This window comes from Dicentrarchus labrax, unplaced genomic scaffold (genome assembly GCF_905237075.1).
Source record: "Dicentrarchus labrax unplaced genomic scaffold, dlabrax2021, whole genome shotgun sequence".
Taxonomy (NCBI): domain Eukaryota; kingdom Metazoa; phylum Chordata; class Actinopteri; family Moronidae; genus Dicentrarchus; species Dicentrarchus labrax.
In genome coordinates, this window is record NW_026136717.1 from 5947705 (window position 1) to 5975691 (window position 27987).

Here is a 27987-nt window from a genome sequence, read left to right on the forward strand (position 1 = left end):
TACCTTACAATGTTTGTAAATGTGCTATGTAAAGATCAATATCATAAAATATAGTGAATACTGGACTGCATGTGATCTACAGTTACAGTTTATTAAATTAGAAATATATAGAAATATATATATATATATATGTTTTACTTCATTAAAATAAATGTACAGTACTTATGTTTTACTTCATACTTCTACTATACTACATTTCAGAGATAAATCTTGTACTTTTTAATCCATGACATTTATTTGACAGGCAGCTAATTACTTTTCAGATTATGATTTGACATACATTTATAACATAATATAATTTCCATTTACTGTTTTCAAAGCCAAGATTAAACTTTGATGCTTAAATAATATGTAGAAAGTTCATAAAATCTTTGACATTTAAGGCTCTAAAATCTTATGCTGACTTATCATTTCAAAAGTCTTTGCTACACAGGAAGTGATGTGTTTTACTTTTCCAGTATGTTTGGAAGAAAAAGAAAAAAAAAGATGGTGACAAAATAAAAGCACTGAGCGTCTTACGGGATTACACTCAGCGTGTTTTTCCATCAAGTCAGTTTCCTGTTGGTGGAACAGGCCTATCACTGACCCCTGCCTCCGGAGCAGCCTATGCAGTATGTATCAATCCGCAGTACCTTCAATGAGTTTGGGCAGGAAGTGCGCGGCTCCCTTCGTCTTCTTGACGCGGTTCCCTTTCATGACCTGTCCGTCTCGGTTGATACCGATGTACCACGCCCGGCCCGACTGGGTCTGTCTGTACAGGATGGACGAGTAGGTGACGTAGTAGTTCTCAAACACAGACTCCTTAAACTTACACTCGGGCGTGAAGTGTTCCTGAAAGACACACAGAGACAGAAGCACGCACATCAGGTCAGAGGAGAAGAATAACACATTTGGAGTGTGAGCCATTTTTTATCTGTTCTATTATTTATATATTTACTCTCCAATTCCACTGGCTCAGCTGGGAATGGGAGGAAATGGGCCCCACATTTCATCGTGACAGGGTTACAGGAGCATCTGTGGCTACACACACACACACCGACAAACTCATTCCAACATGTGCACATGCCTATTTGCCAGATGGATAAAGTGGTTACAGAGCTGGGACGCCATAACTCAGCCGGTTCGGTTTACCTGTAACACACAACAATCAACCGGATCCTTCAACCCCTCCACCGTTTAACGACCCCACTGTCGGCCTTCAGCTCTCTCTCTCTCTCTCTCTCTCCCCCCACACCCACCACACACACACACACACACACACACACACACACACACAGAGCTCTGCATAAGACAATACGTCAACACTGGGACATCCCCCTCCCTCTATCTCCTCCTCGTTACAGCTCTCACATATTCCCTCTCTATCTCATATTCTGCCTCTCCTTCTCCACTTCATTCCCTCCATCCCTCCGTCATTTGGTAACCTTGTTGAGGAACAAACCAATTTGCAGGATTGATTTGGAGCCTTGATGTGACGGGTGAGCAGAAAAGGCCTGAATAAGGAGTTTGCTCTCTCTCTCTCTCTCTCATTCATTTCTCACTCACCCCTCTCACCCTCTCCTCCTCCTGCTATCTCTTCTCTCTCTCTGCTCGTCTGCCACCGCAGGCGCAGGGCCTCAACGCCTGCCTATATCCATTGTGCTGCACATAAACAAGCTAATTACATTGACTGTATCGCCCATTCTTTAATTACACACCCATTCACTTAGGCAGCCGTTCATTTCCTCATCCACCCATTAACTTAGCTCTAATAGCACAGAGCGCAATCCAAAGGTCTGGAGTCTCTTGGAAGGTGTAATCAGATTGCTATCATTAACCGTGTTTGCACTGCAGTGTGTTGCGTCTCATCTTCTCTGTACTCGGGGGTGGGTGTGTGTGTGTGTGTGTGTGTGTGTGTGTGTGTGTGTGTGTAAGATCAGACTTTGTAAAGTCTGATCGCCCGCTCACACCCCCCCCCCCGACAGACACGCTCAAGTTCATTAATTGATTAATTATGTGAATTAAACTGAATCCGGTCGTATGAGTAATGTGTAAGGTGTGTGTGAATGAGTGTGTGTTGAGGCAGCATCATTATCAATCCACGTCCAACCTTGTGCAAAGGAGGTCTTTTCGATTAGCCATTATCGTCCCAGGAGACCACTGCGAGCTGGCAACAGAGGGAGGATAGAGGCCGGAGTTTTAGCTCCAGACCAAGTCTGATATTCTGATTAAAGGCAAAATGTGGCCGATCATTGAAACAGATTCATACAAGAGTAGTTCATATGTGGCAAAGGACAAAGGTTTTTGTTTCCTTTCACTGGCTGAAAAAGCTCACATTGGCAGTGGTAGTAGATTTAGTTACTAACTACTGTAACTTTTGGTTTACTTCATTGCTACTTTGCCAGGTTATACTGCCACACTGCAGTTCAGAGGTAAATCTTGGATGTTTCATTGCACGACATTTATTGGACAGGTTTACTTACTAATTACTTTTCAGATCAAAATACCTTTCTAAAATATAATGCATTGCTACCAGTGGCTCACAACCTTTCTGACTATTGAGCCCTTACAAAGCAGTGACCTTATTGAGCCCTTACAAAGCGATATCTATGAGTTGTCAGCAGTTCCACCACTATATTATAATGTTCACAAAATGCGAGATTGAAGAAAGATCCACAAAAAAAGAACACCAGTTCTAATTAATCCAAATAATAATTTACTTGATAAAACTTCAGAAAACTGCCTGCTTTAATTTTCTAGACCTCAGTGTGACTTCCTGAACTGTCTAGTTTTGTCTTACCTACAGCCCAAAACTCAAAGATATGCAATTGAATATAATTTAACAAAACTCTAGAAATGTATGTAATGTTTCCTTCTGTGCCTCAATCATCTCATGACCTCTCAAATGTATCTTAAGACCCCCTGGAGGGGCCTGACCCCTAGGCTGGGACAAATGTACAGTAGCTAACTGTAGAAAGTAGTAGCTCCAAATTGAGCAGCTACAACTGTAAAATGCTACTGGAACACTGCTAGATCAGTATTAATCAGTCACAGGGGGGAATTTTTAGGAATACATGAATGCATACATTTTCCGACACGTCCCCACGCAGGGGTTGAGCACTTGTTGCCCTCAGAGCCATTATGCAGAAGAAGATGGCTGACAATGACAATATCTTGCATCGCATTTCAAATCCACGTTTAAATCGGGCATGCTGGGAGTTGGTAAAATGTGACCTCCAGTCAGTGAACATGACGAGGCAAGCAAACAGACACGGGGAAAAATCTGTTCTGTATTCGGAGAATCATTCATTTATGATTTTCCCTTGTAAAATACACCTTCAATATTTCATAGTGTAATTCTTAGCATGGTACTACACTGACTGAATCCCCCAAAGAGCGTGCAGCTTGCATGACTGACTGAATGAACACACCCTCCTCTGCAAGCCATGCAGGAAGATCATTTGATCCATTGTTTGTGATTTTGTGAAAAAACCTTTAAATAGTTTTTTTCATCCGGCATTTCTAAATATTTAAAGACAAAGCAACTACTACTGTACGGGGACTTTCAACCATCACATACCAAAATTATTTCTAATTGAATCAATCCTTCTTCACTTTTGTCCCGGCCAGAAGCCAGCCATGCACTTAGTCACAATGCCATCCCCAACGCTGCTTTATAGGATAACACACTATTAAGCAGTCATTTACAGAGAGACATTATTCACCCAGCAGAGACACAGGGGACAGATGCACATCTGTCTGCACAGCGTTTACTCTGACTAGACTTCAGGCTGATTTTACACTCATCATTTCCTCTCTGTCAAAAACAAAGTAAAGGGCCGACTTCCTTGCACCTCTTCACCCACATCCTCTAACAAGATACTGAAGCAGGGCATCCGCTAAATTAACAGTGAGAGCTGGCTGTCACCTGAGTCCAATAACCCTCATCTGGAAGACAAACCGGACTTTATTATTGCTGCTGCAGTTCCTCTTGCGTTCAGCAGGGGCTGCTCCAAACACACAGGGAGCTCCTGTCGCCGCTCCTGCTGCTGCTGTTGATGCTCCAAAATGAACTTGTGTCTATACTCGCCACTCCATAATGCTCGGCTCTCTCCAAAGGGCCTCTTTCAGCGCGCTGAAAACCACTCCAGTCGTACAACAGCCACAAATCCACACAAGGGTTTCTTTCTGTGTTGCTCGTCATGCACCAAACTCCATGTTGTTTTGTGTATTTTAAGCAGAAATGTCCCATCATGTTGCATTATCTGATTTAAGGGTGCAGAGCTGGATATAAACCTAATGCAACAATAATGCAAAATGATATCCAGGGCAGCTCCAAAAGCTGTTTTTAAATTACTTACTAAGATATTTAGGTCCTGATTTTACAACATTTCTTAACCTTAATTTGGCCATGATGCATATTTGCAGCTTTTCAGTGTACATGCAGACCACACTCAGCAGTGTTGCATCAACATATTAGCTGAAATAGATAGGAAAAAGGAAGAGAAAACAAGCATATGGACATAGAGACAGTAAAAAACTGAGAGAGACACACTCAAAAATCAGATTAAGTCAGCATCAATAAAAAGTATCCATGACCAAACACTTCTTTATACTAAATTTACTAAAAATCTTCTGTTGCACACAGATAGTGTACAAGGAGATGAGAGGTTGTGTGTGTGTACGTGTGTGTATGTGTGTACATCCACTCATGCGTGTCTGCTGTTGTGACAGAGAGACATGACGGATCCCTCTTACATCAGTGGGAGGCCACCCGGCGCCAGATGACATGCATACACACACACACACACACACACACACACACATGCTCACAACACCAACAGTGACGGATGGACCGGCCACCTCCCTCATCACTCACTCCCACAGACAGAGGAGAGGAGAAAGAGAGGGATGGAGGGAATGAGAGGGAGCGGCAGCCGAAAAGAGGGGAGGAGATGAAAGAAGAGAAAGAGGAGAGGGGAGGAATGAGAGATGAGGAAGGAGAGGGAGACAAAGAAAGCACAGTAGGCTTTTACTTTCCAGTAATGACAGACACACACACACACACACACACACACACACACACACACACACACACACACACACACAGAAACACACACCCTCATGTCATTTCCATCCGTTGACACCTAAAGACATTATTCACAATTCATTCCCATTCGCGGGCGCGCAGCTGCCGTTAACCATTGAGCTTTCCGTGCGCTCAGCTGGGGAATTGATTCCATGTAAGACCTTTGTGAAAAGTCAACAGGCATTAGTCGAGAAAAAAACCTGGATTAGGCTTTGATTGGACGCGGCGACGCGGCGACGCAACCGAGCATGGAGAACTTAAAACGATTTACAAGCTGCGATCGGGCAAGCACAGGTTAATCCAGGGGCTTTAAGTCGCAGCCACTTATTGACCGCGTCCCAGAGGACAAATGTATTTCACACCATCAATAGAGCACATGCATGTGTGTGTGTGTGTGTGTGTGTGTGTGTGTGTGTGTGTGTGTGTGTGTGTTTGTACTGTATACGACTGGAGAAATACACGAGATGGGTTGAGTTTTTACAGCTTTCAGTAATGTGATGTTTGCAGTTGACATGTGTCAGCAACTACAACTGATCAATACTGGCTTTCCTGTCACAGTTGTAACGGCACCAAATGCACACTGGGAGGTTGGATGGCCTCATTCAAGCAAAATGGGCTTTTGCAGGCCAGCGCCAAAGTTTACGATCGATCGGACCGATAGATATTCAGGCTGATGAGCTTCAAATTCGGCAGAGGTGGGGCAATGTCACTGTTCATCACTGTCAAGTCAAAAGTGAGTCGCTGTAAGTCATTGCTAGGAAGTCGGGAGTCAAGCCCCAAGTCAGGACAGTCCACGGTCAAGACCAACAAGGATCCACTGTTATATCTCATATAATTCTCTGTCTGTATTATGTAATTTTTAAAATATTCTTTAACAATAAAAGAGACTTTGTTGGCTTCTTTTTTGACAGATTCATAAATGTGAACCAAATGCTCAGAGACAGGCCTACTGTGTATATTTTTTAAGTTCTCTAGCACACCTTAAAATCAAGAAGGCCTTGGGACTCCCATTGCAGCTTTGGTGACCCCTAGTGAGGGTCTTGACCCCCAGGTTGGGAGCCACTGTCCTTGGGGTCTATGGATGCTGAGCATAAAATTGCAATATCTGGGGAGCTTTGTTCCCCCAAAAAAGAAATAAATTACAATAGTGAAATGTTATTTACACATTAAGACTTAATCTGCTAATCATGCTTATGTACTTAAATAACATTTTACTTGGAATGGAGTATTTCCACAGTATTTTATTGTTGATGTGACTTCAGTAAAGGAACTGAATACAGCGTCTACCACTGTGTGCATGTTGCCATCCATTTAGTCCAGCCTGGTCATATTTTTGGCTCCAGTGTTCTCCAGCTGAGGCAGAAAGACAAAAATAAATAAAATGTAATAATTGAAAAATAAAAATATACAGCACATATATAAAAGAATTAAGTTAGAGTTTAATATTGCTTACATTTATTTACATTCATATAATATTTAAAATTAACGCTTTGTCACCCAGGGAAGGGGGTCATGTCATGGTAAAGGTCAAAAGGTCAAGTTTACTTCACAAGTTCATGTCAGTCGAGTGACTGTCTGTCAGATCACATCTTCAGCCTCCCCGTCTCCGTCCTGTCCCTCCTGTCTCATCATTTCACAATCCATTAAAAAAAGGAACTGTCGTTAAAATATCCCGCAGGGGGAAAACGTCTAAAGAGATGGCTCGGGTTATAAAAATATATTGGATTGATCATGAATCCTTTCATCCAAAAAACATTGCTTCAGTGGATATTTTGTGGTTGTGTAGACAGAAGTAGTTAGAGTTTGTGACATGACACAGGAAATTGGCTTGAAGAAGAGATCTGTGTACGATGCATTTACAATATATATATATATATATATACACACACATATATACAGTTTACAGTACACAGATACAACAGAAGCATTACCACTCAATGAGGCACATTAGCCTATAAAGGGATCGAACCTGTGACCTCATTAGCGTCATTAGCACCACGCTCTAACCAACTGAACTAACCAGCCATATATAAGTAAAGAATTTTCTATCATCCCAGTACATCTGATGAGTCAATATCAGTGCCATTTGATGTTGTGCTACAGCTGGGAGTGTTACTGTGTGTGTTAAAGGCCCCGGCTGTAAGATATAGAGGCCACTAAACACGTGAAAAACACCTCTCTCTGTGGCCAGTGTTTGGTTTGTCCCTTTTGGGCTACTGTAGAAACATGGCAATGTAACAACAGATAGAGGTTAGACGTAGAGATATCAAAGACTCATTCTAAAGTCACAAAAACATAATGATTCCTATATTAAGGTGATTATACACTAATGAAAACATAGTTATGAATATAATATTTAATTTCTGCCAATAGATCCTCCTAAATATTACACACTGGACATTTAATAAAGCTATGAGCAAAAATTAGGAATCAATCAGAACAATGAAGCAGTGGGAATACAGGATTTTGGCTGAGGGTAAACTTAACAGTGAAATACAGTGGGGCATTTTTGGCCCTGCATAGAGAATGATGAAATATTTACCTGCAGATGCAACTCTTGTCAGAAGGATAAGAATCAGCACTAAAAGCACACAGATCAAGGTTAGCCTTACAGGGGCTTATTTACCAGCAAAGCTGATTATTATCTGAACAAATGAGCAGGGAAAAAACCTAACTTTAATTGAGGACAAACAGCTGAGGAAGCATCACAGGAGCTTGCAAAATAATTGTCTAAAGATAGGAGTAATGATCATTTATTAATTTATGCACAACATGTAGCCCCGCTGGCATTCTCTGTAGTGTTATCATCAGCACTGCTCTTTCAAATTCTCTGCAGAAACCATCACTCAGCATTTAGTGAAGGAAACACTGAAGCTTCCATCCAGCATTGTATTCTCAGGTGGATAAACTAGCCAGCTCAAGTATTAAAAAAAAGGCATCTACATCTATAACCATTACGTGAAAAACAACCGCTGTCATTCAAAGCAACTTTGTCAAGTCCAGACGTAGCACCAGCAAACTGTGTGTACGCTTGAGTTTTAAAAGCAATATTTTTCTGGTTGACTTGTGCTACAACCGGTAAAGCAATGCTGTTAGGACAAAAAAAAAGATGCTTCACTGTGAAAAAAGGGATGTGTCATCTCCACTGTGGCTGTGTGCGAGTCTGCTGTATCACTGTAGGACAGCACGCTGCAAAAAATTACAAGGAGTGTAGTTCATATTCAAGCTCACTTTAAAAGGCCCTATTTCTTCTATTTACATAAAGACTCTAACTGGGTTTGATTTAGAGTTTGAATTAATGATGAGAGTTTATCATATCTGTAATTTATGGCTGCGTTTACAATAATGACGGATGTAAACAAACCTTTAACAGCACAAGAAAATAATATCCTAAATTAAGCTGTCAAATGTATTAGTCCACATTATGTGTTTTTTGCTCCACCATTTCATGAGGGGTAGCAGAATTGCAGTGTGGTGATGTGGGAAGGAGGGAGGGGACACTATCTGCAAGAAGGGGCAGAAAGTTGGCCAAAATGTTGATTTCTTTTTTCTTTCTTACAGCACCTTTAAATAAGGGGGCCATGAAGCCAAAACAATGAGCTGAAAGACGCTAAACCGCTCTGTAGAGTCGAGGGGACCTATGGCGGCTTTGTGGGGCTCCTCACAATGAGCGACCCCTTGAACATGCACAGTCATTTGATTCATTGTTTGACATACAAATACTGATCATAGCAGCTTTGAAATGCTCAGGAAAAAGTTGAATTTGTAACATCTAAAGCTGAGTAAACTCCATCTGCTGATGAAGATCATGTTTTGTGCTTTCTGCTCGCAGGTTCTCTGGATCCTGGTGGAGCCTCCTGCCATGGTCCTGCTTGACTGCCATTGCCAATACTGTTGTTGCTGTGCACCTGTCTGTCTGTCTGTCTGTCTGTCGTTTCTCTCTCTCTCTCTCTCTCTCTCTCACCCCAACTGGTCGGACAGACGACCACCCACCTAAGCCGGAGGATCTGTCCTAGGTTTCGCCTTTTAACAGGCGTTTTTCTTGCCTTGTCGCCAGTGCTTGCTCATGGTGGTACTGTTGGGTCTCTGTAATTAATGTTAAAGAGTTCGGTCTAGACCTGCTCTATTTGAAAAGTGTCCTGAGATAACTTCTGTTATGAATTGGCGCTATACAAATAAAATTGAATTGAATTGAATTGAATGTGATATAATCGAAAGCTCCAGAACAGCTAATGAACTTTAAGGTGGGACTGTTTTGTCAACTGCTGCGTCCAAGGTCAAGAATGAAGGTGGAAGAACCGGGTGGTTAACATGGGTTCTTCTAACTAGCAGAAACTATGGGTTTTGTTACTTTTAAACTCTGGATATGATGTTACTTACATCCTGTATCCCGGCGTGAAAAGTAAGAAAACAGTGGTTTCCGAATGATCTGACAGCTCTCCCGGCTCACCATGAATCAAACAGACCTCACAGCAACCTCACCGCTGGCTTTAAAGGTCTTTTCTCTGTAGCTCTCTGTCTGACTTCCACCTCTCTGCCTCTCAGTGCTCTTGTGAACTCTCATGAGTGTCTGCGAGTTGCTGACCGACAGAGAAGAGAACAAAGTTTTAAGCAGTTCAGGCCGGAGAGGGGTCCTCGTCTGTGCCAACATTCTGGCATTTACAGGGACGCCCTGAGGAGCGCTGGAGCTCGACCAGGGCCGATGCAGTCATAGCATCCAGAACACAAACGCACACGCACACACACAAACACGCACACACACACACACACACACACACACACACACACACACACACACACACACACACACACACACACAGGCAAGCAAAAGAAAAATCATCCAAAAGCAGATATGTAAACACTTGATATAATATCTGAGCGCACTAAAGGACAAGTAAACAAGACACGTGCATGAAACAACCCTTTGACACACGCAGACAAATGAGTGGAGACAAAAAAGAACACACACACACACACTCTGTAATGAGAACAGCTGGAGAGGGTGCAGGCGGGTGCACAAGGGGGAAGAAGCAGAGAGGGAGGGAGGGATGTCCTCTGCTTCTCACCTTGACTGCCAGACCCTCGCTGTGCGTTTGGGGATTTTCCAAAGGGAACCAGAGATAACCTGCCTTACCTCTACACTGAATTTTTCATCTCTCCTTCTCTATTCTCCCCTACTTCCTTTTCTTCCTCTCTCCCCATCTCTCTCTTTTATCCTCCTCTTTTTCTCTCATTTTCCGCTCAGTCTTCCTCCAGCCTTCACATTTCCTCGCATCTCTTTCCTCAAGGCCACACGTGTCTGCATGCTTATGCTGCCACATCAGAGGAGGAAGGTGTATATTTGTGTGTGTGTGTGTGTGTGTGTGTGTGTGACAAGCGGGGGGTCGATTAGAGTGCGAGAAAGGAAGGAGAGCAGAGGAAAGGAAACAAGAGTGCTGACTCAAAGAAAAAGAGACAAGCGGTTTCTGATTCGATGGGCCGGCGAGGAAGGTCAGAGGAGAAGAGTTGGAGGCAAGAGGAGGGGAGTGTGTGTGTGTGTGTGTGTGTGTGTGTGTGTGTGTGTGTGTGTGTGTGTGTGTAGGCAGCTCGGCTCTCTCAGGTCACACTGTAAGAAGACTTTGTTGAAAGCTTTGTTGAGGGAACGGACTAATTGCCAGTTTGCCACCTGTCAGGTGTGTGTGTGTGTGTCTGAGGGGACACTAATGTGTCTGTGTGGTGGCGAGGAATGGGGGCACTTTTATATACTACATGCCTACACTGTATAAACCTGTACTGTCATATGCGGCTGTTATTAACCTGCATATTCAACATACAGACTGGTACTGTATTACACAAGAAAACATGGTGTCATTGTGTGTATTGTAGACATGATGAAAATATGGACAGCTAAATTACCCATGACTCCATGGTTTTTATGTTCAATTATTATTAGATTAAAGGTTAAAAATTCAAGATGGTTATAAATGAGCAATGATTACTTTTTCGCACAAGAAGCCACTTTGAAGACCAATGGTTGTTAATTATTATAAGACATGAGCCAAATCTTGTTGTGGAGCCATTTTGCCACACCCATGTGCAAGACCCATATAATCCTTAAGTTTTTGCCACCAATGAATTTTGTGCCACATTTCATAGGTTTTCTTTCTAAAGCTGCGTAAACTCCACATGCTGATGAAGATCATGTGATGTGATTGAAAAGCTCCAGAACAGCTAGGGAAACTTTAAGGTGGGACTGTTTTGTCAACTGCTGTGGTCAAGGTCAAGAATGAAGGTGGAAGAACCGGTGTGTAGCTTTTGACTATTAATGGTGTAACTGTAAAAAGCAATGTTTTGATAAACAGATCCCTGTTTTGTTTGTATCTTGTGTCCGACGATTAACATAAATATGCACAAAAGCGCAAATGATGCAATACACATTCCTGCCGACTACAGTGATCTATACTGTGTCCAAGCCCTAAATCATGAAGCATAAGTAGACAGGTGGACCAAGATAGACGTGAGGATCATTTCAGCTGGAGAGGGTGAAGCCTGCATGAAAACTGGTGGCAGAACAGCACTTAGAATTGCAACAATGTGGCAACAGAAGGCATGAAGACAAAATATGAGGAAGTGTTATGAGGGAGGAAATGCATAAGCTAAGATACTTGTTCAGCATTAAGCAAACATACAATGTGTTTTTGTTAGAAACACTGTACAGTAAGGACTGTGAGCTGTGGGCGCTGTCCGAGGTGCTGATCCTGCAGCAGGAAGCAGGTAGGGAACTATCCTGGGTTCTCCCCTCTCTCTCCCCTGCTGACATCAGTGGATGACTGCTGCCAGCTAATAACTTACCATATCACATCATTATCTTCACTTGTTTCCTGACATATTAATATATGGCAGCTAACTCTGTAGTTCCTCTCAGCTCTACAGACCTTTACAGCATCTTTCAGCTCATTGTTTTGGTTTCATGGTGACTAACTGGTGAACATAGGACTTAGGAGTTGGTGGAGACCAAAACAGAGCTAAAAGAGAATACTGAACATACATTGATCAGATGGGCACAAACACAACTCCAAATGAATGACAATGTTGTTTTGTACCTACTGGATGTGCAAATGTTTGCTAATAAATTAGCTAGATCCACTACAAAATGTCAGTGTTATATTTACAGCTGGTTTCTGCTGCCCCCATGTGGCCAAAACATCCGTTTTTACAATTTTAAGCTCTTGTTGACAAACTTTATCGTTTACACAGTATAAAGTGGTGGTGGTGGGCTGTGCATGCATTTTATGTAGTGATGTATAGTAGATGAATATGGTCATATAAATTCAAGACTACAATGCATTTAATCATTTTAAAGTATGAATTCAAATGATAGAATTTCTAAAACATGAGTATCTTTACTTTGGATTCTGCCAGTTGCCTATAAATAAACAAAGAACGCGATTCTTAGTCTGAGTTAACAGGGAAGTTAAAGAAAACATTCCTCGATGAAAACTTGTCCAAGTAGATCCCCGCATGAATCCTGTGACCTATTCTTCACAGTAGCTCTGCAGGAAAACCAGTGAACTAAATATCTCACAGAGACCATCCCTGTACGCATACGCTCTCCCTCTCACACACTTTCCCTCTGACAGTCTCCACAGACAGGGAGGACCTGCTCGCTGTTATAGAACACAGCGCGATGATGGATGTGGTAACTCTCTATATCACCAAAGGCCATCCCTCCCTAATAACTGGTTTTGTAAGACACGGCAGCAAGAATGCCACAGCTTGGAATTTATAAAGCACAACTCCGCTCATATAAAGAAAATAATACTGTACTTTTCTACCCATTTATGCTTGATATCCTATAAAGCATCATATAAAACGTATCTAAGCATACACCCTGTCTTCTTGTGTGTGTGTGTGTGTGTGTGTGTGTGTGTGTGTGTGTGTGTGTGTGTTTGTTAGCACTGATCAGAATGCGGAGCGGGGCTCTACCCTCTCGGCTCATTGGGACAGTCGTAACTCTTGTCAAAATGCAGCAAGGCTATTGTGTTGGCTCTGGATGCAGCTGCGGCATTTTTAGGCGGATATGAAATCCTCCTCGTCTCATGTCACCTCCTCCTCCGCTTCCTCGACCTTCATGACGCCCCATATCTTCCTTTACCCATTCCCCTGTCCTTCCTTTCTCATCTTTTGCTCATATTTCCCTTCCCCTGTTCCCCCTCGTCCCGCCCTAACCCCCCATTTCCTTTCCCTCCTCTCTGAGGTTGGTCATGTGAGCAGAGGTGTTCCCTATTTAGCGGCCGGGGGCCTCCGTGCATCTCTAAAGGAGTCCCCAGTGGAGAGCTCAGAGGAGGCCACAAACAGTGCAGAGAATAGGGAGGGAGAGGAGGGAGAAAGAAACAACAAGCAAGTTAGAGGTATGGGAGACCCGGTAGGGGAGATAAATGGAAGAGGAAGGTGATCAGGGAATGAATAAGCACAGAAGTGTGAGTGTAGAAGCCTGTTTACACCAGATAGCGGCACAGTAAAATCCATCCGCACATCTTTCTGAGATATTTGGCTCTAAGTGCACGCTAGCTGTTAGCTTTGCTGCTAAAGGGAGTTTATTCAAACTATGTACAACTCCTGTCTTATACCTGAATGCAAAAACCTTGCCTCTTTTAAGGAAGCAATTTATGCATATTGCAACAGAGGAGGGTTAAATACCAGTGGATGGTGCCACACAGCGGACTGAACAAACTAAAGATCCTTCCTCCATTTTGAGATCTCCATTTCCCCTTTAAGACTGTTTGATATTGGTTCCGCCACGTGACAACTGAACAACTAACTTTGTTTTTGTAGGCACGACCACGATGGTTCCCGAACCTCAGCCAAGTCATGTTTGTACCGAAACCTAACCAAATCTTTACTACAGAGTTGTCACATCATGAAAGGGATTTTCGTTTATTCCACTGAAATGAATTTATTTCACTGCAGAACATTGCTGTTTTACATGCAGTTGTGACCAGGCCTTTAGCTGGAGATCAGAAGAGTCCAGTCATCTCCAGAAGAGGATAAAAAGGGCAGCCAGGATGTGTCATCTAACTGCAAGAAAATCTTGTCGGAACTCATTTGAACTGATGTTGGTGATCTAATAATAAAAGCACCATTTATTTGAATCCTCTCAGGACAACACAATTTTACATCTTATACATTAAATCTGTTTCCTCAAGCGTTCCAACATGCTATCGCTGCACATGCTGTAGCTATGTTTACCTCCTCCACTGAAATTGCTTGTGAAAAGAGGCGGAAAATGGGCTTTATTTCTGCCTCCCTTCCTCCCCACTGATGATTCTCAGTATTGGGTCGCAAGCGGAGCTGTGTTTGTTCATCCTCTGAGTGTAGATCCACAATGTCATCTGTAGGAGTAAAGTTTTACTTTGCTAAACTTTCCCCTGTTAACTGCGGAGAGTTTGGCCAGAGCTGGTCCTGGGTATCGGAGTCCGGCCCAATTATGTCTGCCTGCCTCTGTCAGATTGTTTATACCTGGCTGCACATGTGTGTTTGTGGGGATGTGGAGGGTAGCTAAATTGCACAAGGGATTGTGTGTGTGTGTGTGTGTGTGTGTGTGTGTGTGTGTGTGTGTGTGTGTGTGTGTGTGTGTGTGTGTGCACCTTTTACAGCATCTCAAAACACCACGCCGCCACCCCTCCTTCCTCCCACCATCCACACATCACTCCTCCCTCCCTCTCCTCTGCCATCTCTCTACCCGGGAGGCTTTTCCAGAGCACACGGCTAATAAAGTGGGCCAGGTCCGCGGCTGGGTGCTATTTTTATCAGAAAGCAATTTTCAGGAGGTGCCCACAGGTAAGCGGGTCCCAGTGCCTCAGACAATGGAGCCATGACAAGGAGTTCCCCCCCGCCATTAACCTCTGCTGAGCTTCTCCCGAACGCCCCATTGCTCCAGGAGCACTGTGCAGCCACCACATAGACCTGTATTAATATCAAGACCTAAGAAGACCATCCATTGCGCCTACATTTCTTGAGACAAAATGATTGCTATTTGCTCTGGAGTGCTTTCTCTGCATGTATGATTTGACATTGGTAGGGTGTGACATGATAAAGAGAGTGGCAGTGGGTGGGGAATGAAGAGATATACTGTACCAGATGAACCAGATGAGCAAAGGTAGTGCAGAGGTGAATGTGACTGAAGGAATGATGAAGAGGAGGTGTGTATTGTTGGGGGTGTGTAAAGACAGATGGATACACGCAGCCCATCTGGCCTCTCTCTTTATACAGCTGGACCAGCCTGCTCTGCAATGAAAGAACTTTCTGTTTGTGCATGTCATTACCACAGAGTCAGGCTTTAGTTATTACAGATGAATATTATCACTGAACTGCGGCAAAGTGAAATGTTTAAGTATACAACACAATGCAATATAGTTTCTTGTCCCTGTGGGGACATTTTAGACTCATAGCAGCCTCCATAGTAGTCCAGATGTAGGTCACTCAGTAGGGCCGTATTGGAATCTCTCTTCCCTCTCTCACATTATAGTCCCAGGTCACATTTCTTGCCTCATGTGTCGCATGGGAGGGGTGGAAAAAATAGCATGAACACCTGTACAAAACCAAGCAATGCAGTGCAGCGCCACCACAAACCAGGGTAGACTAATACCACAAGGCTATTAGATTAGATTGAAATATATGCAGTGATGGGAATATAAGTACAAAGTACAGTTTTGTAGTGTTTGCTCGTTGGCTACGCTCCGTACTCCTGTGTTTTACTGTATGTCGCCATTGTACAACAGGCATTTGTTTTCTGCTTGCTTCCTCATTCTTTTCGTCTTTATATATATATATATATATATATTTTAAATACAACATCTGATCAGATTATAAAGTACGATCCACTGTTATAGATTAAACTGCCTAACAGTGTACAAAGCAGTTAAAATGAGCTCTACGACCAACGCAACATTCACAAATCATCACCTTATAAAGTTGATATGGCATATCCATTAGACACAGAGTCATGTTTCTTCTGATTGATTTAAGTCCAATATTTACTCCCCTTTCAACTCCTGAGGGGAATATCTGGCTCTTTAGCAGCTAAATGCTCCACTGGTGACAATTCTCTGTGGGTTGGTCACGACGAACACTCCCTTTCACATTACATGACACGTTTCATTTGATCCGATGTTACTATAAAAATTGATTATTAATGCAGCTTTAAGTAACCTTTTAATGCAGGAAATGAACTGGTAATTGAGTATTTCTACTGTGTGGTATTTTTTTATTTTATTTATTAGGACCAGTGAGTATGATTTGGTGGCATCTAGTGGAGAAGCTGAAGATTGCAACCAACTGAATACAGCTCACCTTCCAAGCAAAGTCTAGGAAAAACTACGGTGGCAGCGGAACTGTAGAGCCAGTGTTCGCTTTGTTCATTCTGGGCTAAACATGGCAGGCACCCTCTGTAGATAAAAACTGCTCATTCTAAGGCAACAGAACCACTTTAAAAGGTCCAGTGTGCAACATTTAGGAGGATCTATTGGCAGAAATGGTATATAATATTCATAGGTGTGGTTGCTCATATCCCCATGTCTCCCCTGTATCCCACATTTCTAATCAGCATGAATCATATTATCATGTTACATCACTCTGTCATCCCAAAGCATGCCACCTACATGTGTCTTGCACTTGCTGCATTCTGCCCTTACAATTAACATTCACCTGGGACAGCTGTCACTGTTTTGGCACCATGACAGTTTTGCTGAGCCAGCAAGACCAAAACGGAAGACACAAACTAACATTACTTGATTGGTATCCGGGGAGACGCTTCCTTTCAGTCCAAATATGAAGGAACACGCTGTCACAGAAATGTATTTAAAACATGTTTTAGTACCTGTACGTGTCTTTTCTACATTACTGTCAGCTCATATTACATCAAGAGATGGATCCTAGAATATACAGGAACAGACGTAAAAAATCTGAATTCTCTGAACGTGTATTGTGTGTATGGAGGACAAAGGGAGAGAGGGGAAAGGAGAACAGAGAGGTAGAGGACGGAGCTAGGACAAGGACAGCAGATAAGGGACACATGAAGACAGGGATATATATTCTGAATAAAAGAGGTTCACAGGGTGACAAGAAGCAAGGGAGGAGGAGACGTCGTGATGGCAGAGAGGAGAGAAAAAGACAAACCACAAGAGAGGCCAACAGACACAAATGGCCGGACAGGGAGCGAGACAGACTGACAGGCGAGTAAAAGCTGTACAAGTGAGACAGAGGGGGGGATAAAGGGAGATGGGGGGAGGGAAGCGGGAAGAAGGATGAGCATGGTGGCGGTTGTTGCTCCCAGCGGAGACGTTATGTTCGCTACGAGTCTGGGCCTGTCAGGCCATCCTTCTCCCACTCTCTCCCTCCCAGCATCCATTGCTGCTCCTCTCCCCTTCTCTCCTTCCAGCATCCTCCCTTCTCAAGACAGCGACAACAGCCAGCCCTGTTTGTTATTACTAGTGGTAAGAACCAGCCTGTCCTGTCAATCAAAATGCCCCGCCGCCCCCTCATCCTCAAGGAGCTCGAGGAGCCCCGGCCTTGAATTCAGATTCAAGTGTGTTGTGTGTTGTATGGATACACACGTGCATGCATGACAAGGACAAAAATGTCTGTCTGTTTTTTTCAGTTTCCATCCCGTTTCAAGCTCGTATGTTATGATAGGTGTCTCATTTCAAACTAAAACTCCATTTCCATCCTGCACATTTTTAATGGAAATGCATAAAAGAAGGGATGCTTTGTGGTGACTCACTCCTCCTGTTCTCCTTCTCATCTCTATTATCATCTCCTTTTATCCTCCTGAAACAAGAGGCTCATGTAAGGACAAAAAGGACATTCGCTCCATCATTTAGCCTGTCACTCCCATTCCCTTTTTATTGATCTTGTGCACAACAACTCACAAATTCACAAAGAGATTAAGGCGTTGCAAGTTATTTTTTTAACAGCAGGATTGCTCTGTGGTGGCGTATGAGTTCATTCGTCCCTCCTGAGGAAGAAGCTCCAAAGTGTTACTTATGTTTGGCTTCCTATAGCTTCTCTATCAGCAGATGCATCAACTCTCAAGGCAGAAAAAGTTCACCCCTCTTAGGTTCCTGTTTACTTTTCCCCAATGTCCTGGCAGGAGCTGCTTTCACTGCCGCTGTGTTAAATGTGTCTGGAGGTGTAAGTGTGTCGTCTGGTTAAACGTAGCCAGAGAGGGGAGTTGGGGGATTTACAGCGCTTGCATGTGATCAATAATTCATGCTGTGTGTTTGCAGGGGAAACACCACTGTGCAAACTAAAGTAATCAAAAGTAGATATTCACTTTGTATTAAAGTCTAACTGAAATGTAAATTATGTATGCCATTGTGCATTTTCAAAAAAACTACTTTGGACCTATTTGTGGAGCAACCTCCAAGCTTCAAGCCTCTGGATGAGTGTTCCCCTCAACTCCTTCCTGTCCATGCCTATAAATGGTGACACAAGGCTACCCCCCCCCCGTCAACAAGTTCAAATAGCATTAGCTATCAACTGTTAGCAATTCAAGCCATCTGTCCCTGACATCATTCGGTAGGCTCCACATGTTGTTATGTTTGCGGCCCAGCTTGCTAACGGTAGCTCTGGTTCCCATTAGACCTTGCTTTTCGCTGATGTTATTTCAACACCTGCTGAGTGATACTGTAAACTCCTATACTCAGTGTTGTGTTCGTCAGACGAGGGGGGGTGGGGGGGTCTGGCAACTGGTTGATGGCCAATGAGCTGACTGTCACATTCACAGCAACTTACTCTGTACGTTACTCTGTGGTTCTAATTATTTCTTCCTTTCAGTAATTACAATTTTGACCACCACTCAAAAAGACACCAAATATATTTATGTCTTGGCAAAAATTCATTATAATTTTGGTTTCACTTTAAAATGTGTGTTCAAGGGTGATTTTATTAAACAAACATAGGGACCCCATGAGTTGGAAAGGCAGCCTAAGAACTACATTTATATGAGTGGACCCTGGTTCGAAACATTGCTGTGTCACTGAGAAACAAAATCTCTAAAGCAGCTGTTCTGTAGCCCCCCAACCTTTGACCTCCCTGTGGAGGAAACAGGGGAAATAAAATTTCTCTATAGGCATAAATGACCTTGACCAAAAATTGCTTGTGGGGCCATCCTCTAATCACTTGTTTTCCTCCTTGAGGCCGGGATTACTGGCTAATTTATCTTATATCAAACAAGGAAAGTAAAACAATCAAGCACATTTCAAACTATACTGAAAGAACTGTGTCTCTGGCCATAAACTGAGGTCACCGCAAATATTTGAAATATTTATAAAAGGTGACATCATTAAATTAGATTAGGTGATTAGATAAAAGTTCAGTGAGCCTCATGGGGAAAATGAGTTGTGGCTGCAGAGGAGTAGAGAATATAAATGAGAAGAGAACAAACAAAAAAACTACTGAAGATAACACAAAAAATGACAACAAAAGGACTTTGAATGAGAACGGTGCAGCTGATAAATAAAGATAAATGATGGTGTTTTGGAAGGCCACGCTGGAAAACTACTTTTCTCATTTCTCTGAGTCATTACTGGCAAATGTACAGCTGGGAGGAGGTACTTCATTTTCAAATCCTTTAAATAAGTGTTGTAATTATCTGCTTGTGTGTGTATGGTTGCAGAAGGGAACACGTCTGCCACAGAGGCCCATGAAAGATTAATGCCGAGTAGCCACTGGAACACTGCCGCAGCCGAGGTGAGCCTTTGTTATTGCTCCGAAGAGGAAACACCTCTCCACCTTGGTTACATGTATTTTCGTCTGATGTCCCTGGAGAATACTCCTTGATTTGAGCTTGGGAAAGCAAATCATGAGGCTGTAACTGTCATGGCTAGTAACTACGTTTTGAAGCAGGAGACACTACATGCTTTAAAGTGCCTTTTTTTTTAATCTAACCTACAAATTCTGTGCTGTAGATCAGGGGTTTCCAAAGTCTAAGACTGTGGGCCTATTCTCAGATAAAGCTTGAAAAACGGTGAAACTGTTTGGAGCCCCACTGGGGAGGTCCGCCTCCCACTTTGAAAACCTCTGCAGTAGATATATGTAGCACTTCCCTGCCAAGGTAATCCAGGCAGGTCGTATATAAATGCTATTTGTAGGAGACGTGGTTGTAACAGTGGACAGCACTTATTCTTTAAATCTAAATTAACCTTTTTTTGTCCACTTGAGGGCAGCAGACAAGCTGATGACCACCTGGGCACCCTGGTGGTCATAATGTTTTGCAGCCCCCATACCAACAAACTGGGATGCACTGTGTGTTCTAACACCTTTCTATCAGAACCAGCATTAACCTTTTCGGCAGTTTGAGCTACAGTTACTCGTCTGTTGGATCGGACCACGCGGGCCAGCATTCTCTCCCCACGTGGATCAATAAGCCTTGGCCACCCATGACCCTGTCTCCGGTTCACTTTTCCTTCTTTGGACCACTTTAGATCGGTACTGACCTCTGAAGACCGGGAATACCACCACAGATACCACCCAGTCGTCTAGCCATCACAATGTGTCCCTTGTCAAAGTCGCTCAAACCCTCACGCTGCCCATTTTCCTGCTTCTAACACATCAACTTGAGGACAAAATGTTCACTTGCTGCCCGATATATCCTACCTACTGACAGGTGCCATGATAACCAGATAATCAGTGTTATTCACTTCACCATCAGTGCCCAGAATGTAATGGCTGATGAGTGCATGGTGAACATGTAGCAAACTATTGCTTATTTGAACACAGCAGTCACAGAGCATTGTAAGCATTTATTTAGAGTCATGTTTCTGACCACATGACAAATTTAAGTCCGATATACATTGTTTTAGCAAATTGTCAAAGTAATACTGGCCCTTTAGCTGCTAAATGCTTGTCTGTCTGCCATTTGGTGCTGAGCAGGTTGTGTACACTGGGTATTTAGGTATATTTCATACTTAAAACACAAGCTACATCCTTCCAGAAATACTTTCTCTGTACGTCTGCTGACAGACAAACATCAAACGGTACCAAAAACATAATGGCGGAGGTAATGAGAGCAGTCAGAGTAAACTAAAGCAGTAAAATTGTGGGCCGTAAAAACCAAAACAATGAGCCGAGAGACGCTGAAGTGCTTGGTACAGCTGAGTTGAACTACAGAGTAGGGTTCGATTTTCTGTGCATTTGTCACTACAAGCGACCTTTATGCACATACACGTAGTCATTACATGTGTTGTTGATGTAAAAATATTTATAATAGCAGCTTTAAAGGAGAATAACAGCTATTTGGCATTATAACCTATTCACCTCAATGGCTGACCCATATTGTCTCCCCCTTTTTTTGCTACCCTTACCTGCCTTTCTCTCATCTCCCCACAATGCAGGGCAAACAAGCGCCCTCAAACTAACAGCCATTATCTCAAACATCTCCCTCATTATAAATCTTTAAAGAAAGCACACATAAGAAATTAAACAACAACAAGAGTTCCCCCTTCTCCCACGGTCCCACAGTGCAGTTTCCACTACAGCAAGCAAAAGGAAATGTGTACCTGTGACCTAAAATGGCACATGTGCCAAAATATTTTATTTTTCTTCATGTCCATGTTAAAATTTCACATTGAGGTTATTTCTTTGACTGCTTATGCTTGCTAAAATCCCCCTTACCCTTCAGGGGATGACGTAGGAGCCTTGTTTCCTGCACATGCTAACAGTTGCATAACAGGGTGTTGAGGCTCCGCACTGCCTCTCTCCGGACCCTGAGGGCAACGAGCGCAAAACATGCTTTCCTCCTCTATTTCTGTTCTCCGTCTTCTTCTCTATCTCTCTCTCTGGTATTCACATTTGCACAGAACAATAGCAGAGTAGGTAGTTTAAGGTGAAAGGAGGGGGAAAAAATCCTCCTCCTCCCTTTTGTCCTCCCTCCTTTCTCATCTCAGAGGGATTTTCTCTAACACCCCCCCCCCTTTCCTTGTGGTTCTTTCCCTTAGTGAAAATGGGTCACCTTTCTTCTGTCAGGAGAATGCCTGGGTAAGTATAACCTCTATATCTGTATGTGTGTATGTGCATGCAAGGTTTTTACTGTCTAGGGGGGTTCCAAGCCCTGGAAAAGTCATGTGCAAGGACCATTTTCTGGGGCTCATTAGGGGAAAAGTTTAGTTTTTTGGGGTTGGAGGGTTGGAGGGTTAGAGTTAGGTTAAAATATGGATTGGGGCTACTTATGACATTTCAGCAAGTTGCACTAACAGTTAAAACTACACTACTTCAGGGGAAATTCTGGTATTTTTTAACCTGTCTCTCATCATCATCATCAATTTTCCCTTATGGCTTCTGTTGTAGAGAATCAAGAGACTCTGGTGTGGGATTGTATGTTGGGGCAAGCAGGCTTCCCCAAAGCTTTTCAAATAAAATAAAAATGTACATAAATAATTTCATGATTGCGCAATGGGCAGCACATGCTCTGCTGCAGCAGATGGAGGACTTTTGTGTATGAGTGTTTGTGTGTTCTTTCCAGGCTGACTTTCCATTGTTCTACCTGATAGAAACCCTGTATCTCCTCTCCTTGTCTCTGGCAGTATGCATGCGGACAGCGTCACTTTGAAGTGAGCGCACCGATGCACTTCAAACAAGATCTCACACACTTTGCTTGTGTGCCAAGAGGGAAAAAAGGCTGAAAAAAGAGCTTTTCTCCGCATCCTTATAGAGTGCACTCTGATCCACCCTCTGTCTCTTTATCTTTTCTTCCATTTACCCCTGAAATCCATGGCTCGGCTATGCCGCTTTTCACTGCATATCAATGCAAAATAACTCTCTTGAAGCACTGTATGAACTGTTTCACAAGTTGTAGCATACAAGTGCTGCTGTGACCGACAGTGGGAAGAGAGTTTCATGCACAGATGCATGCAGACACACAGTTTCAGATGTCACCACCTCAGCCTGTCGCTGTGCAAGTACAAGGGAACACATTGTTTGTTTTACATCTGAGCAATTTCTTCTTTTGTTTGTGGTCAGTAAGATAGTAATGATAAAAATGACAATAAAAGCTAAAATATTTACTATTCATTTTTAGGAAAACATTTATATCCACTTGGGCTTTAGTTGAGTTTATCCCTGATCTTGGAAATAGTAGATGGACACAAAAAGTGTAGTATATGGACTATCATCCTATCCCTGGTGACAGCTGGCACAACTTGCATACTCAGTTGCACTGTTATGGTTAGAAGAGAAGTATGTCTGCCTATGCAACCAAAGCCATATTTAATTTGACACATGAGGCTTAAAAAAACAGAGGCACGCTGTACAGTTGTAGAGAAACTCAACATTTAAAGGCAACAAAGTTCAAAACAACTTTAAGAAGGACAATTGTCATCTTTGACTTTGTCTAACTTCAAAGTTTCACTTTTGTGACTTACTGTAAGTTGGAATAACTTTTTAAATACCTAAATACAGTGCATGCTGCTGATATGTGAATAAGCTAGCAGAGTTTCTAAACAACTTAAAGGACCAGTGTGTAGGATTTAGTGCCATTATATTGGTAAAGATGCAGATTGCAACCACTGGAATACAGCTCAGTCTCAGTCAAGTGTGTAGGAGAAACTACAGTGGCTGTATTTATTAGATCTTATGCCAAAAACTTTTTACAGTCCACAACCCGGTTATCTGTAAGCTTCTTAACTGCCATATGATAAATAAACCCAACTGTATGGTGAATTACAGTATCAACACGCTGAACATTCGATGAATGAATGAGGACTAGACAATATATACTGTTTATAAATGGTGATCAGTATGTCTGATTTGTATTGTTTTGCTTTACAGTGGCTGTTAAGTATATGCAAAATGTAGCCTGGTCAAAGCAGATGAGACACAAGCAGCGGCCCAGCAGTATGGCACTCTTTTGTGAATTACCTATTTCCACTGCAGTGATCAACAGTGTGTGGTAAGTTACAGTACAGATTTCAGCTCTGATGTGGGAATAAATAATAAATGCATTTTTTGTTCTTCTGCGACTTTTTAAAGGCAACATAAAGTTGTGCGTCATCACAAGTCAGTTTGACATCCAACTGATGTTGCCACACAGACTGACTTAAAAAGCTTTCAAAACCACAAGCAACTCCAGACATATTTTCTGTATTACCTTCATTTCAAGAAACACTACAGCAACATTAAGAATGCATGTGCTGCTGTCACACACTGCCTGTACACTGTGTTTAATCAACTAAGTACAAGCAAACACAAAGCCAGCGGAGGGGTGGCAGTTTTTCACCCAGGACTGGTGTAATGAAATCACAAATTAAGTTTTTAAAGGCTTACGGCATTACTGTACTGTATGTGCTGACCGTACCGAAGTGTAGAGGTAGCCCTCGCTGTTCATGGCAACGTAGAGCCCTGTCTTGGTGCTCTGGATGGCCACTATCCTGAGCCCCACAGGAATCAAGTTGAACTGCACTGCAAAAAAACAAAAAAAAAAAAAAAAAAGAGAGAGGCAGGAGTGGTGTTAGAGCAATCATTCTTTCTCTTAAATGCTCACAGTGCTTCCTCGTGGCATAAAAAGACAATTGCTTTCCAGATGTCTCCTATTTCATCCTCCCTGTTGTACAGTATATCTGTCAAAGGCGGGGATAGAAAGTGTGTGAAAAAGAGAGAGGGAGAGGCAGGGAAGGATTAGGGGAGGGAGATTTAGGGAGGAATAAAGTCTGGTTGCTGGTACACCGGAGGTCAGACAAAGACAGGAGTGACAGTATGGAGAATTCCCCTGCTGGAGAGAGAGAGATAGAGAGAGCATAGCTTAGCAGAGAGCTTTAAGAATACAGTACATTAGAAAGTGACATCTCCTGAGCCCGCTTTGAATTCATTTCCTCTGTCCCGACACAGTAAACAGCACTTTGTAATGCAGTTCGCTGAATCCCCTTCATATGGAACCTTGGATTTCTTATGTGCATAGCTCTCCATATAAACTAGCTTTAACCTGGCCACCAAAACAGCACTCACACTGTGTGCTTGAATCTGTTGTCCTGAGTGGTGTTGCCCACATGTTCTTGAAATTAGTCAGGGTGTCTTTTTTTTTTTCTGCCCATGCATGCAGATACTTGCCTGTGTATATACATGTGCTTGCCTGTGTATGCAGATGTGTGTTTATCCTTTCTCCGACCAGCGCGAGTGTGCACCATCCAAAGCAGTGCCTTATAAAATGTGACACAGTAAGTTGAGTGATACTGACAAAATGGCCTCCGGCTGCCAGCTGCTCTGTGGTCACATTAACCATATTGGTCACGATGACCGAACGCTACCGTGACGATTAGTGTCCCTGAAGCCTTTGAATTGGATCTGGGATGAGTAAGACAACCAAAACAGATGAGCTTCAGAGGATCGGACACATTAGAGCAATAATGAAATTAAAGGAATGTTTTTGGCCATTGTGCTTCTTTGCTTTTTTGCCTAGAGTATGCTAGAAAATCAATACCACTCTTGTGTCTGTGCACTGGGACTTATGTGCTGTATCATTTTCTTTCTAGCGACATCCTGGAATCTTATCATCACTGAGGTTGCCAGGCACAACTTTTTACATTTCTGTTTGTGTATGGATTACACGCAAGATAGACAGAAGTGTTGATTAGTAAGTTTTAGAGGTGTCAAAAAGCATATTTTTGTACTTTTGAGTGAGCAAGGCTAGCTCCCTGTCTTATGTAAATGTTTTGTAAATGTCTGTCTTGTGAAAGCACTTTGAATTGCTTCTTTGTAAGGAGTTATACGAGTAAACATACCTTGTTTTTTTTTTATTATTATTCTTTATGCGAAGCTAAGCTAATTGACCCCCAAGTGCTGGCTCCACAGCTAACGCATAGACACATAGTGGTATCAATTATTCATCTAACGCTCGAGAAAGCAACTAAGTGGATTCCCCAAACTGTTCAAACTATTACTTAAATTCCTTTAAAGGAATGTTTAACGATCTCTTTAAAGGTCAGGTCAAATTAATAATAATTTTTGAGCTTGGATGAAATAGTTTGGAGCTCCCAACACAATATATTCACCAGTGGATGGAATAGCCAACTCAAGTTCAAACTACTATATTTTAGGTTGACCATGAAAACAATCATGAGATGTGTTAGAAAGCTGAGGAAACAGCTGGTCATGGACCTTGAGTTGAGATTCTTTAATTCTAGTCATATATGAAATGTTCTTATATGAGTGAACACAAGAGGACTCAACTTTTGTTGGTAGGGATTGAGCCTGTGACACGGGTGTAACACTCTCAGTAGCCACACGCCTGCCCCGCTGATAGACCATCAAATCTTCCCGAAAGGAGCATCATATCTGTTCAGTTCTATTTGACCCTCTTTAGTTAATACCTAATACAGAACTTTTGCTGAAGTCATGTTTGCCCAACTCCTCCAATAAAACAAATGTAAGTCTTTGGATCAACTTTTCTTTAAATTCTGGTCCAAAATATAGAAACCAGCATCATTATGATGCAGTTTGCAGCACATTGTAGGTTATTTTATTCTTTCTTTGACCAATTACAAGTGTGCATTATAGAGTGACAGCTTGGTTGTCAAAATGACTGATTTCTAATAGAGATGAAAAATTCTCAGGAGTATGTTTTAGATTCATGGAGCCATTAGCTGCTATTAAACAAATCAATTTCAAATCAAAAGTTCTGCCAACATAATGGATGGAAGTTAAGTTATCAGACGGAGATAGAAAGTCGATGCTGGCCATAATGGGAAAAAAATCCTGAAACCTTGTCAGTCTTATTTTTGATGGATATTGACTTTTTTTGTGTCAGGAATTATCAAGAAAGATTTGGTTTCACGATTTCTTCCACATCCAGTTGAGGGAATCTTACAAGTTACAACTAAATTTAGGCAGAATGTGGACTGAAAAGTTTTTTAACATTTTTACTGCTAATATGAGAGTAGTCAGATTTTACTGCAATCTCACATTAAACAGGAATAATAACTCAAGTAAAAATAAAACAAAAAAAATGAAATGTGTGTCCAATGTGTTGGTGCAAATGAAAACAGCACGTGTCTCACCCCCTCTTTCTCTCCCTCCTCTCTCTATCTTCAGGGCCCTGCTCCTATTTGCTCGATCGATCCCTGCATCTCAAACAGTTGGTTTCGCAAATGAACAAGGTGTCACCAAAGACCGTGGCTGGGATGACAAATAGAGCAGGGCACACACACACACACACACACACACACGTCGCCTCCCTCCTTCTCGCCCTCCTTCTTCCCTTCACTATTGTTTCTCCCTCTCTTATGTACATCAGCAGCCTTACCGTGGTGTTGATGACCCCACGTGACCTGCTGCACACTGAGACACACACGGAAAGAAAAACACCGCCACACATGCAGCACTGCGCTGCCCTCAATAATAAAATGAAGAATGAAGAGAGCATATCTCGTGCACTTTTTTATCTCTGCATACTGAAGTGATGTGAGAGCAGCACTTCATATATAAAGAGTTTGGATGATTTGTATTTTTTTTCCCCTCTCCAAAACCAAAAAAGGAAGAGTAAATGTGTAAGGAAAGAATTAGAAAAGTGTGTTTGACTGCTCTGAAGTAAGCTGTGATTGTTAGCATGTGCAGCTTACTAACTTACAACCTACAGTAGTAACTGGGGCGTTACTTCCAAAGTGGTGGTTCCACTGGTATTACCAGTATTATTGTCTAGAACTGTCCCGGTTTCATGCTGGGTCAAGAGTCCTGACCAATATCTGTAAAACATTATTATGTCCTGGTTTTCAACATTCACTACCAAACTGTACAGGTTTTCACCACAACTAAATAATAATTATAATAATGTACTTGTTTTCAGCGCTTACATTAAGGTTTATGATGTTCTCTCCCACTCATTACCTCAAACAACAATGCCTGTACACATTTGAATTAAACACTGATTTCTCTGTATGTGTGTCAATCAATCA

General features: G+C 42.4%; 1 protein-coding gene and 1 long non-coding RNA gene across 3 annotated transcripts in view; one reads left to right on the top strand and one right to left on the bottom strand.

Annotated features, from left to right (window-relative positions):
* fgf11a (fibroblast growth factor 11a) overlaps positions 1 to 27987 on the bottom strand; it is a 101569-nt gene that overhangs the window by 9672 nt on the left and 63910 nt on the right. For both annotated transcript variants that reach the window (XM_051428729.1, XM_051428730.1), the window contains 2 exons: positions 24399 to 24502; positions 633 to 831 (listed from right to left, as the gene is read on the bottom strand). In XM_051428729.1, coding sequence (XP_051284689.1) covers positions 633 to 831; positions 24399 to 24502 — 303 coding nt within the window. The remainder of the gene's footprint in view (positions 1 to 632; positions 832 to 24398; positions 24503 to 27987) is intronic.
* On the top strand, positions 21822 to 27949 carry LOC127379304 (uncharacterized). Its single transcript, XR_007888284.1, has 3 exons — positions 21822 to 22084; positions 23873 to 23993; positions 27128 to 27949. It is a non-coding gene; the product is annotated as an uncharacterized LOC127379304 (long non-coding RNA).